Source organism: Morone saxatilis, unplaced genomic scaffold, assembly GCF_004916995.1.
Source record: "Morone saxatilis isolate NCDOM2014 unplaced genomic scaffold, NCSU_SB_2.0 Contig2, whole genome shotgun sequence".
NCBI classification, from domain to species: Eukaryota; Metazoa; Chordata; class Actinopteri; family Moronidae; genus Morone; species Morone saxatilis.
Genome location: NW_023339762.1, coordinates 14,336,001 through 14,349,031, shown reverse-complemented (window position 1 = coordinate 14,349,031; position 13,031 = coordinate 14,336,001). Strand labels below are relative to the sequence as shown.

At 44.5% G+C, this 13,031-nt stretch overlaps 2 protein-coding genes across 5 annotated transcripts in view; one reads left to right on the top strand and one right to left on the bottom strand.

Annotated features, from left to right (window-relative positions):
- rab3il1 (RAB3A interacting protein (rabin3)-like 1) overlaps positions 1–4,013 on the top strand; it is an 8,705-nt gene extending 4,692 nt beyond the window's left edge. The window contains exons 5-13 of one of the 4 annotated variants that reach the window (XM_035665443.1): positions 285–362; positions 562–798; positions 1,008–1,121; positions 1,520–1,648; positions 1,723–1,835; positions 2,033–2,056; positions 2,391–2,490; positions 2,581–2,647; positions 2,743–4,013. In XM_035665443.1, coding sequence (XP_035521336.1) covers positions 285–362; positions 562–798; positions 1,008–1,121; positions 1,520–1,648; positions 1,723–1,835; positions 2,033–2,056; positions 2,391–2,490; positions 2,581–2,647; positions 2,743–2,828 — 948 coding nt within the window. In that variant the 3' untranslated portion in view covers positions 2,829–4,013. The remainder of the gene's footprint in view (positions 1–284; positions 363–561; positions 799–1,007; positions 1,122–1,519; positions 1,649–1,722; positions 1,836–2,032; positions 2,057–2,390; positions 2,491–2,580; positions 2,648–2,742) is intronic. The other 3 variants (XM_035665445.1, XM_035665444.1, XM_035665446.1) reach the window with 3 other exon arrangements.
- Positions 4,014–4,647: 634 nt separating this feature from the next.
- Positions 4,648–11,665, bottom strand: epx (eosinophil peroxidase). Its single transcript, XM_035664862.1, has 17 exons — positions 11,648–11,665; positions 11,461–11,548; positions 11,280–11,376; positions 10,981–11,156; positions 10,369–10,501; positions 10,143–10,272; positions 9,858–10,064; positions 9,159–9,525; positions 8,920–9,080; positions 8,572–8,830; positions 8,320–8,490; positions 7,015–7,252; positions 6,730–6,941; positions 6,484–6,648; positions 5,738–5,821; positions 5,517–5,613; positions 4,648–4,891 (listed from the first exon to the last, which is right to left on the bottom strand). Exons 1-17 carry the CDS (start codon positions 11,663–11,665, stop codon positions 4,834–4,836), a joined length of 2,661 nt encoding a protein of 886 aa, XP_035520755.1. The 3' UTR covers positions 4,648–4,833.
- Between the last annotated feature and the right edge of the window lie 1,366 nt (positions 11,666–13,031).

The following is a 13,031-nucleotide window of genomic DNA, read 5'->3' as shown; positions in this document are numbered from 1 at the left end:
CACAGTTAGCAACGAGCTGGTGAACATGGCAGAGGAGCATTTAGCAGCTCAAGAGTTCGTTGTTTCCCTCAGTAACGGGTAGAGACTCATTCAGTGCTGATGTTGCTCCGTCTGCTGGATCTATAAATAGTTAGTTGGTAACATTCACCACAACAGCTTCATAAAGTGATATTTTACAGCCTGTTATTGAATCAGGAGCAACCTCTGATCCACGGTTTGGATGGACAATAGATACTTCCGAGTGTTTCAACCTTGTGTTATTGTTTCAATCTTTATGACGACAGGAAGCTCACAAGATGGTGCATGAAGCCAACGTCAAACAAGCAGCAGCGGAGAAACAGCTGAAGGAGGCTCAGGGAAAGGTGTGTGTGAAGTTGTTTCTGTTTGTGTACCGCAGTGGATGGTTGTAATGACCCTTCAGAGCTGTTTTTGAGTTGCTCTGTGGTTTGTCTCTATTTTAAATTGTTGATTTGAACTATAAACAGACGAAAATAGCATTTTTTTCTCAAAGTTATTGATTTTTCACGCTCTCTTTTTTCCTTTCTGTGTCGGGGCTCCCAGATCGACGTTCTACAAGCGGAGGTGACGGCGCTCAAGGCTCTGGTGTTGACGTCGACGCCTTCTTCACCGAACCGTCAGTTGCATCCACAGCTGCAGTCTTCAGGAACCAGAGGAGCGCACAAACATGTCGGGGGCCACATCCGCAACAAGAGCGCCAGCGGAGCCTTTCCCTCCTCGCTTGGAAAACCAGAACCCTCCTCGGTGTCTGTTCAGCCGGTGGCCAAAGAGGACCGAGAGGTAAACCGGATGACGTCTAAACACTTGCCCCTCTTCTTCTTAAAGTATGTTTCCTCAACTTTAGACTCGTTGTTTCTTCCCTTTATTCCTGTTTCCTGTCACTCGAATCTGTTGCCTCGAGCCAAGTTCTCTTTGCTTCTTCTTTTCTCTCGGCACTAACCTCTCCCTGACTTGTTGCTCTCTGTCCCCGGTGTCTCTTCCTCTCTCAGCCTGCTGTTCCTGCTCTCCTCTCTCTGATACTCTGTCTGGTCCCTGGCCAGTCTGTCAGTGTGACCTTTGACCCTTACTGGCAGGGGCAGGGGCGAGGCACTGACGGCCGACAGGTAACCGCATCCTTTCAACCGGGACTGATCAGTCTTTCAGTGCTCTATAACTGTGTTTTAATGGGACGATGAGAAAGTTATTCCTCTGAGTTAAAGGAGGATAACAGAACGACGGTGTGCACTTTGAACGTCATCATTTTAATTCCCATCAGCCTCAGCTGTATGATAATTATAGGTTTATTGATCAATACCAGTAATAAAAGCTGCTCTGGCTGTTTTCAGCTGTTAGAAATAACTCTTGGATCTGTCTTTTTATCAGCCGGTTTATTGAAAATGTGAATTTATCTCGTCACATAGAAGCTTCTGTATCATAACAGGGTTATGAAGGATCAGGGACTGTAGCTGTTAACACATTAGAGGCAGTTTAATAGTTTGTGATGATGGTTTTCTTCTCGCAGATGGACTCCGTTCTCTATGCAGAGTTTTTGATGTGGAAGGAAAATCCAAGTCTCGAGCGCTCCTCGGCCTTCCTGAGTCGCATCTACAGAGAAGACATCGGACCCTGCCTCTCCTTCACGAGATCTGAGGTCAACATCTCACCACCTCCTGCATGTGTTATGGTTCAGTGTTTGAAGTTAACACTATCGATTGTCCTCCACAGCTGTCGCAGCTGGTGCAGAGTGCAGTGGAGAACAACTCTCTGACTGTGGAGCCTGTGGCCATGTCCGCGCTGCCCATGGTGAAAGCCTCAGCTATAGAGTGCGGCGGCCCTAAGTGAGTTATCACATCTACACATCATCCTGTCCTCTCTTTCACCATTCACTGTCAACACTGAAAATCCACTCTTTGGTTTTGTATTCTCTAATTAATGGTCATAGCTGAAGGTTCTCTGTCTTTACCACGTATCAGAGGGGTTTAATCAGCGGGCACATTTCTAATCACGGTCTGATTTAAACATCTTTTTCTTCCAGTGGCTTTAGGGCAGCAATAGAGACGTAAGTCCCCTCAGGAAACAATCACCTGTTCAGCTTTTCACTAACACAAATGACTGTAGCATGAAATGAAGTCTGCCTGTCCAGATGTCTGAAAATGTGAAAACAAATGTGTAAACTAATGATCTGCATGTGTGTGGGTGTATATTAATGAAACCTTTTCCTCTTCCAGTGACTAACTTTCTCCACTTGTGCACCACTCTTTTGTGTGTTCTCACTTTATTTAGCCTTTATTCAAAGTGTGTAGGTTTCACTGGTTCAACGTTTGCCGTGACAAAAACAATGACTGTCCACGTCTTGTAGCTGTGAATGTCTGACAGCCGATCTTTCCCTGTAGAAAATGCGCATTAAGCGGCATGTCACGCCTCTGCAGACATCGCATTAAACTGGGCGACAAGGGGAGCTACTATTACATCTCTCCCTCCAGCCGAGCACGGGTAGTTATGACTGTGTATCTGTAACCTTCAATAGATACTCTGCTGTTCACTGTTGCTACATGTGACCCTGTCCTTATTTAACCTTTCTAGATCACGGCTGTTTGCAATTTTTTTACTTATATTCGTTACATCCAGCAGGGCCTGGTGAGACACGATGGTAAGTTAACACAGACACATTGAAATGTTTTTTTTTCTGCTTCGCCAACAAGAGTTTTATTGAACTGACGGCTCTGCTGTCGTCTCTTTGTCCAGCGGAGCAGATGTTCTGGGAGGTGATGCGTCTCCGCAGAGAGATGACTGTGGCAAAGTTAGGTTTCTACCTCACTGACCAGGGCTAGAGGAAAGCCCACTGAAACACCAGGACAACATGATCCCGGGACCTGGATTATTCCCGGTCCTAATCAGGGTTAAACTGTGGTAACAAACTTGGATCCGTTTTTGTAGCAGAGGTTACAGCATCAGTGCTGCAGGTCAATCAACAAGGGAAGCAAAAACTGTTCATGTGCCACTTTTATGCAATAAGGCAGATAATTAAACCAGCACAGCTAGATGGGAGTAAAATAACTAATAATTTCAAAGAGAGAGATGTGTAAAATATATGTTCTGTTATACTGCAGGCCTCCAGTATTTCCCTCCACTGGTGAGGAAAATTGTTTCTGTTTCTGAACCTCCCGGGTGGAGAACACACAACCTCTCACGTTAATACGATAGATTGTATGTATCAGTTTTCAGGCGTTGGTCTGTTGAAAAGAGGAGCGCAACGCAGGAGGAAAGCAGTTTAGAGAGTTTAGTTGGTCTCTTACCTCAAGTATTACATATTCAACTGTAATGTAGTCTATTGTGAGATTGACAATAGTCGTGTAGTTTCACCACTTTCAACAGTTATTTTGGTTGTTTTCTTTATTTTTACATTAATATAATGCTAAACAGCGTTTCTTAGTTACTTTGAGTTATTGGCTGAATGAACACAGCCAGGACTTTTTGTCTCAGCATGGCCTTAATTCTGTTGCACTACCTGTCGTAGGTGCCTCATATAAAAAACATTAATGAAATGTAACAAACAGCTACATGTTAGCCTGGCCTGTACTTAATAATCAGATATATTGGTAATAAATTAGGTATAACACATCAACATAGTTTTACATTATAGTCAGAAAATGAACAAGCTTTAATACAAGTGATTGCAATATGCACAACTGTAGGTTTGCACGTCTGCAATGAACAGTATGTACATACAGTAAAAGCCATAAATGACTATGCATGAGTGCAGTACATAGCCATATTGTGCAATGTATATTGGTTGTACCTGATAGTATAGATTTATTATTATTATTAATGGCCAAGTTTTACAGAAAGCGGTCTCTTGAGGGTAAAAAAAATGAAGAATATTGTGTCAGAAAGTGCAATAACTGCTTATTAGCCATCATTAGGGCTTGGAGGTTCCCAGCCTCGTGTACTGATAATGAACGGTGTCTTCCAGTGTAAACACTCCATTAAAGACGAGGCATTGTAGCCTGATTGCAGAACATTTGTACTGTGTGTGATTTACAGGTATCGTTTGAACACAATCTGATAAAATGGATTAGCTGGTTTGACTTTGATGTCGGGTCTTTTGTAAAGTTTAGACTGAAGTTTGGGAATGACGAGTCATCACTGTAATTCTTTTAAAACCAGACACAGAAACCTGTTTCACTCAGGGCACGCCACTGATATGGCTTTAGATTAAGGTCACTGCCTGGAACAGCCTGGTTCTCCGCCCCATACACCCGCACCACCACGACCACCAACACACCAACACACACACGCACGCACACACACCACACACACACACACGCACACACGGACACACAGTTGCCTAACAGGTTTGTGAGCAGGAATCAGGCACAGGGATACTGAGACCATATCCCGCTCAGAGGGGCTTTATCGTATGAAAATCTGTTTTTGGAACAGACCAGTAAGAGTTTAGTTTCCGGATTGAAAAGACTTTTGTACACTTGTTATTGTGTTTTCATGGCCTCATCATACAGATTACCGCGTTAATAATAGACCTTAGTAAACAGTTTGACTCTTCGTTAATGAGTGAGTACAGTAAGACCGGTTAGTGACATAACGCGTAGTCAGAGGACAAAACATGCCATCATACGAGTTAACCTGCTCAACAACAGGAAGGATTTTTAATGTACAACATTGATTTGTTCATCTGTCGTATGGCTATTATAAATTAACAAGACAAAATATTCTACTAATAGACTGTTAAAAACAGGTCGTTGCAAAAATACTGAAGACAGAAAGATAATGTTGATATATATAATATCATTAGAACAAACGCTGACCAAACTCTTTTTAGTTTTTCCTCTGGCAACATCCAGCATTGACCAACTCTTCTTTCTTGGGGAAATATCTGCAAAACAGACATTTAGTTATTCATATTTCACTTTAAAACTCTTATGTTTCATTATGTTTCTGGGATAAATAAATAATTTCAATAATATTTATTTTAATTATCAATTTACTAAATATGCACCACTTTAGTAATTGTTACGTCTGTTCCCTTTCAGTCGATTCACTCGGTACAACACATATGGTACACACGATGATGATGATGATGAGCCGGACCTCAGTTTGGACTTACATGGTTTATCGGAGGATGAACGATAAATCCTTCACACTCTTAACGGTCAAAAACCACCAAAGGTTATCTACAGCTCTTGTCTCTACCACTGCTGGAGGTTGGACTCTGGTCGGTGGCTGCTCTACGGGGCATACATACTAATACAATACTAAATGTGTTGTACCGAGAGAACCAACAAAATAAATGAAATGTTATGACTGTAACTTCTATTTCCTGAAGGAGAGGAATGAGATACTACACTTGTTGCCCTACTGTGCAGCTGGTCTCAGTGAAGAGTGGCGATCGAACTGAAGGATGACAGATGTTTGTATTTGTGGGCGCACATATAAACATCTGCCTACAGGCGTGAAGTGATACAACTATGTGTTGGACCTTGTTTCCTGCAGTGACTCACCTTCGATAACAAAACATTATCGTCAGCAGCCCGGCCACACCTCCGATCACTACTATCACCGCAGTGACAACAGAGACAGCAGACAGCGAGGAGGGTTCTGCATCAGAAGTGAAAGATTCATATATGTTGTACAAGTTTAAATATCTCAGCAATGTAACCAAGGAAAAAAATGATCTATTAATTAATCTGTTCAAAACAAAAGTTACAAAGTGCAAACCAACCTGAGCAAATGAAGTGACCCGGTGTGTTGAGGCACTCCAGGTTTTGTGGGCAGAGAGAAATTTGTTCCTCACATTCATTGATATCTGCAACAATCAGTCAGAAACAACAGAAATCAATGAGACGTTTTGTATCTAATGTTCAGTTATTGATCAGTTCAGTGAAATCATATGAAGATATTTTAGCATTATGATACATGATGATATTAAGTGTTGTCTAAACCAATGATGGAATAGTTGACAGCAATTTCATCTCAAGGTTTATTTAGTAGCTCTTCTGGAGCTTTTGATTGCACCACATGATCTTCCTCAGCAGACGGGAGTTTTCCCAGGTGTCATGTTTACATTCTTCACACACTTCACTCTTGACCTTGTTTTGAAATTATTTGAAATAGATATTTACTTTATTGTCCCCATGGGGAAACTTTTACTTAACTTCAATCAGGTCATCCTTGAGGCCAAGTGGACATTTGGGCCAAATTCTAATAAGTTCTCTAAAGGCGTTCCTGAGATATCGTGTTCAAGGATCGCCAGCGTGGTGCCATGAAACTTAAGTTTGAACGTCTACAATACATATCATGTGATGCACTCTACCACTCCAGAACAGCTAATGTACCTTGTTGGGAAGAAGAGTTTTGCTGAGTTTGTTGTGTGATTTTGCACACATGAACCATATTGTGATGTTGTGATACACTATACTTCTTTAGAGGGACCAGTCATGTCACCAGGCCCTGGTTTAGGCCTCGTACCTTCACACGTCGGGGGTGTGGGGCTCCACTGCTGGCTGTTTGGATCACAGCTGACAGATGAGGATCCCAGCAGCTTGAAGCCGGAGTGACACTGATACAGAACCACAGAGTTGCAGAGCATCGAGTAGCCGGATTGAATCCTGGGTATTGGACCACAACTGGGATCTGAAAGAGAGATCCAGGCAAAGAGACGTTAGAACACAACAAACGAACCTGATATCTCGTCTTCTTTTCACACTTCCTCACCTGCGTCTGGTTCTTTCCACGGGCTGAGGTCGAGGTGGGAGATGAGTGGGTGTGAACAGGCCAGCATGTCCTCCGGTCTCTCGGTGCGTGAGAACGGATCAGTGGGGACGTGAGTAATGTGGCTGTTGTCACATATGATGCGGGACAGAGAGACGCTGCGGAGGTTTCTCTTCTGGGTGCTGGTGAACACTCCTTCCCTCTCCCACCAAAACCTTAGGAGACAAATACAGACTTACCTTCTTTTATCTTAATGATCATTATTTAACATCAGGATTTGGTTTTTACCTGTCCCCATCTCTCAGCGCTCTGAACTGTCTCGCCAGCAGGCAGGACAGGAGTGGCCCGACTCGCCCTCCAGGCACAGCGGGCTCAGAGATGGCCCCCACCCACACATCGATGTTGTGCGGCGTCCCGTACAGGAGCTGGAATTTGTGAGCCAAAGTGAAGTTACTCAGAATTTCAGCCAGGTCTGACGTAGTGTTGGGAACGGAGAGGCTGCAGAACCTTCTCCACGAGCCGTATCCTGATGGGGTGAGACGGGACAGATTAGAGTTAAAAAAACTCAGGACAGAGCATTAAACACAGGGTTTGAATTACCTGAACCAAAGACCACCTCGACTAAATATCAAAGTGAGATAAAACACATCAATGAAATAAAAAAATGGGGCAACAGACCCAAGGTGCTTATTTTGCCTGATTCTTCTTCTCAGGACTGTGTGGGCAGGTACAGATTGGCGACCTGTGTACTGTTGGCAGAGACAGTACTACCGTTGGGATTAAGCCGCCAGCCATGTGGCGCGTTCATCGGTCTGCTGTTGGTACATGTAGTATTTTGTTTCATTGCAGTCGTTTCAAGTTGGCATGTATGCGGCATGTGCCACGCCCAACCAGCTCAACGCGGCTCTGTGCCAGTTGCGTGTTGAAGCGCACCTATTCTTACTGCTACACTGGGTTTGATGACTTCACATAATTCCCAGCAGAGCTCCACCCAGTTTCAACCTGAGATCCAGTCGGCCGGAATAACTGAACACATCTGTGTGGGGGTGTGTGCAGGGCCTTTACATGACGAGGTTCATCAGGATCTGGGTGGCAAAACAATTCTGATCCTTTATAAGGATACATTTGTGTTTTAGTTAAGCCTTTATTTCCACACATCGCTGCTCTACTGTTGATTAAATCAATTAACTACTTTTGTCTCATGACATGTTTATTCAGACAACTACTACTACACTAGTGAGCATCTGGACAGCTGGCTAATTATCACACATTCCCACATCTGGAACTGGCTCATGAATCAACAGACACACATGTAACTCATTATATGAGCGATGGCTGCAGTCATTTAGTTCTAGAGGGCTGGTGTTGTGCATGTTGACTGTTACAATGTCCTATTGTACACAGTATGCACTAAACAAATTAAGTTGTATAAATTATCAACAGGAAATGTCACGGCAATGATTTTCCAAAGATTCAAATTGTTCCTTTTACAGGAATACAATCTGTTAAACAAATGTTGACAGTCAGCAGCGGACTTTCAGTATAAAGTGATACAGTAACACTGTTCTGTGTCAGAAGTAAGAAAGCTGGTACCTGGCAGGCCGTGATCGCGGCCCCTCTGGAGGTTAAGGGCCCCGAGGTCCAGAGGCATACCTCCCTGTGCCTGAAACAGCCTCTCGGTCAGTTCCTCCACCATCATCTGACCTGGAGTCTGCAGCTTGGCCGGAGACAGCAACAAACCGCGCAGCACAGGGTCAATGCCGCCTGACACGCCAGGAGAAAGAGAGAAAACATGAGTAAACTGCATAGTCATTTGAGTGCAGTGCTGACACCATCATTCATTACCTTCCTGCACCACCCTCCAAGAGGCGAACAGTGAATGATGCAGAGGCAGAGGGGGATGCTGGGAGTTAGCGGCGTATCCTGGACCCAGCCTGTTAACCACTGGCTGCACGGTGACGTGGGCAAAACGAAACGCAGCGGCTGCAAAGACGTTAGCGATGCTGGGATCCACCTCTGGATCGTAACCCTCGTAGGGAGGCATCAGACGAGACATGGCGCCCTCACCGAGAACCCGCGGCAGGTAGTGCTCCCATGTTAGGATCTGGAAACGTAGAGGAGGCGGGTCAGAGTGCTGGGAATGCTCATGTAGGCGGAGGTGAATGGATGTCCGGCTGAAGCGGCTGCTGATACCTGGTGAACGGCTCCGATGATCTTGCGGGCCTCCTGATAAAGGGTGTCGGGGCTCCAGTGAGGGTTGAGCAGCTGCAGCTCTTTGACCAGCCGGTTGTGCTCTCTCAGAAAGAGCGTGTGCAGCGCGATCATTCCCAGATGCTCGTTCGCTCTTGAATCACCTGTGAAACATTAATCATGAACAACAGCTCCACTGAAACCTGCGGAGAGCAGACAGCTGACTACATGTGCTCGCTCACCAGCCTGAAAGCAGGATGTGGTGTTCTCCAGGCGCTTGGATCTGTCGGATGCCCCTGACGTGGTGGAGTTTCGGGGGCCGCAGGGGTCCAGGTGAGCCTGTAGGCGTGGCAGGAACGGCATGTAGGCCAGCTCCTGGTCCGAGTGCTGGGAGTTGAGGGCCATTGAGCCCAGAGGAGAGGAGTGGTTTCTCAGAGCCGAGGCCAGACTAGTGGAGCTGCCGTACACCATGCTGGCATCGACAAAGGAGGTGATGGCGTTGAGCTGCTCTCGGTGGCGATGAGACAGGACTCCAGAAACACAGCTGGGAGCAGAGCGGAAGAAAGGCATACAACTCTGGACGCCATAGCGAGGATCTGACAGAGGGATCTGGGAAGAGAGGTTTTAAGTTTTTATCTCCAATGAATGAAAACAAATGTAATCAGTAAAACACAGATTTTTTATTTATTTTAATAATTTATATTATTTAATTTCATTTGGGTCATAAAAGTGGACATAACTTTGTTTTAAGAGGTCACAAGACAATGATAAAGTTTGCATGTAATTTCCATCAAATTAATTTACTGTGTTGTAGGTTTGATATGTTTTAATTGTGAGTGTATTGTATGTGTCGTATTTGAATTTTAAAGGTGGTGTATACAGCATATAGAATGAAGAAGGACTACTTAAGGAGGGAAGAAGCAGCTGATAGTTAAAAGCACCTGTATGGGGAAGCAGGGCGTGTCCCGGCTGCAGGTGTGTGTGCAGTCAGCTCCAGTCCTGAAGGCAGCTGTACTGGGGCTCTGAGGGGTCAGTACCACGTCGTGGTCTATCCACTGGCCCCACTCCACCAGCAGGTGGGACAGCGTGGAGTCCAGAGAGATGTTGTCGTTGTGAGTGAAGAGCACGTCCTGAGACACCAGCCGCACCTGGACAACAAACAAAACGTTGGAGCTACAGCAGCTCACAGAACAGAGGACGAGGGAACGCTGCTGCAGGACTCTTACCGGAGGCAGAGTGGCGTTATGGTAGGTGTGCTCCGGGTCCCAGCCTCTGGGTGTCCCCCACGCATCCTCGTACTCTGGTGGCAGCCAGCGGGAATACGGGATGTTTGCAGCTCCCCATCTGGGATGCTGTCTGAACGGGACAAGATCACAATTCACACACACAGTTATAAAAAAGCAAATACATTCGAGACAGCTCTGTTACATGGTTTACTGTGTGAGCACTGGCCTGTTGTTGCACTCTCCTGTGACGGATCTGTAGCGCTCAGACAGACAGTCGGAGTCACAGCTGGGTCTCTGCAGCTCTGCAGAGCAGCCCGTCACCTGCAGCAGATTCTCCACATCTCCTTCACTCAGCAGCTCTTAATAAACACACAGTAAACAACACCTAAATCATACAAATAATAAAAAACCCAGCTGGCTTTACTTTGCTTGGAGTGGTTGCCAGAAAACTGAATCTTGATTCTGGGCCCTCCAGTGGGCTCTGTGGGTCTCTGTCACATTACCCAGAGTGAGAGTAAATCCTCAATAAAGGCAAAGAAAGAAACGCAAACTGGGGTCACAGTGGAACAAATGAACAGATATTCAAATAGGCCTTTGACTTTTTTGTGCCTCCTCTGGCTGGACACTGAAGGAAAAGTGATCCATGGGTTTAAAAGTAGGATATATTATTAAAAATAAACAAATATATATAAATAACGGTTATTTTTTGGTTATTTTGAAGTTACGCTGTTAACTATGATCTTAATTGACTATCATTAAAATGCTTGGAATTTGTAAATTATTTGACATATGGATGCAAAAACATCTCTGTGTGTTGTGTTGTGCTGCTGTTCAGTACCATGAGGGTCGGGCTGAACCATAGTGTGAGTGTAGACCATCTCTCTGATCAGCTCCACTGTGTTGTCCAGCAGTTCTGCAGCCCAGATCTGAGTCCTGGTTGTAGCTTCAGTCTGTTTGAACTGAGCCAGCAGGTCACTGGGTCTCAGGGCGCCTTCAGACAAAGACTTCTTCACCCTGGAAACATTATTATCTCTGTTTTAGTGCCAACACAAGACCTTATAGAAGTCAAAGGGTGATTTAAGCTTAGCAGTAGGTCAGTTTGGTCTGAAATATTTCCAGTGTCCAATTATTTTTTACCTTTCAGTCGTGCGGGTGTAGGCAGCATCAGTCAGCTCAATCGCCCTCTGAAGAGCCTCCGTCACAAACACAGATCCTGGATACACAGTTCCTAAAACTACCACACAGGAAAACACAGACCCAGTTATAAATGCTGCTCAGTACCTGGTCTCATCAGTTAATAATCAACCAGAAATCCTACCTGAGGTGTTGTCAAATTCTCTGTTTAGTGAAGCATGGTCTGGGAGCGAGAGCAGGGCAAGAGCCAGTCCAAGCAGAGAGACGGACACCTGAAACCAGAACACGTCTAGCTGAGTATCTCAAGAAATGTGGTACTTTATTCTTTTTAAATCAATTAAAGCTAAAAAAGAAAGGAAACAGAAACTCACCGTAAGTGCCGTGTCCATCTAGAACCTTAAAATTGTTCAATCTGTTCAGAAAGGATTCACTTCAGGTTTAGAAAACTGATCACACTCATAGTGTCTTACTGCTGCGCTGAGCGTGACTCATCTTGAGAGCCAACCGGAGTGAGTGAGTGTGTGTGTGTGTGTGTGTTCGGCTCTGAGTGTCCAGGTTGCCATTTATACACTGGCAGCCGGGCCAACAGGTATGTGCAGAATCCCCTTATCTGTCCTCCTGGTGACAGGAACGCAACATCAAACACTGGACTCACCGCCTCGACCTAAGAACCTTTCAAATCAAATTTACTTCTGTCCTCTTGATGAAAACCTTCTGTCATATTTGGATCATTTCAATTGAATTAAACAACTCTACCCATCCCTCCAGGGAACATATATCTTTATCGCAGTGAACAAATACAGGCAGCTGAAATAATGACGGTCCGAGCTACTTTAGTAGCAGATTGAAAAGGATTTCACAATGACATGTAAGGTCCATTTTTTTCTGTCTTTGCCACATGCCAAAACCTTCAATCTGATCGTCTTTGTGCCACTTACACACACACACACACACACAAACAAACAGGTCGGTGAGCTGGTAGATGAGGAAGGTGAATATTCTATGAAATGATGAAGAATCGAGGATGAGGATGGCAATTAAAAAGCACTGAGGATCAGAAAGAAAGGTCAGTTAATCACTCAGAGTCTGGCTGTGTCCACTTTAAGCCTGTAAAACTCAAATGTGAAGGATTCCCCTCGGCCCGTTTCTGCCCTTTGATGCTCCAGGTGTGTGATACCATCAAATGAGTCATGAGTCCCATTTCATTACGTTGTTATTAATGTTATCTCTGTTGTCCCACGTTACCCATCATCTACTGTACGTGATGTTGATGTTCGAGTTCTGAAACGTAGAAATCGTTTGTTCTCAAAAATACTTGACATACTGAGTCAGTTCCCCGGCTCTCCCCACCTCTCCATAACGGCCTCTAGTTATGTGGATTCTTTTGGTTGTTTTGGTTTCATCTCAAAACCTCAATAAATAAATCAAAAATATCAAAATTTCTGGACACTGGGGATAAGTTGGATTTTGTTCTGCAATTTGAAATTAATTCCCTTTTAAAGATTGACATGTTGGTGTGCAGAAACAAACACACACACAATTATTAATGAATCGGTTGGATTAGAGACTCTTACAGCTGATCGCTCTCTCTCTTTTTCCCAAAGTTATCGACATGCATACACAAGATAAGGATACACATTCACCAGGCTTGACAATCATCATGCTCACTGAAACCTTTTGTTCTTAAAAAAACAACAAAGAATAAGAGGTTTCATATAGACAGCTTTTATTCACACATTATTATCTGGTTAGAGC

Coding starts and splice junctions, on each gene's coding strand:
- epx (XM_035664862.1), bottom strand. Junction 11,157..11,279: donor TACACCCGCACGACTGAAAG/GTAAAAAATAAT, acceptor TAATGTTTCCAG/GGTGAAGAAGTCTTTGTCTG. Junction 6,649..6,729: donor GTGGAAAGAACCAGACGCAG/GTGAGGAAGTGT, acceptor TCTCTCTTTCAG/ATCCCAGTTGTGGTCCAATA.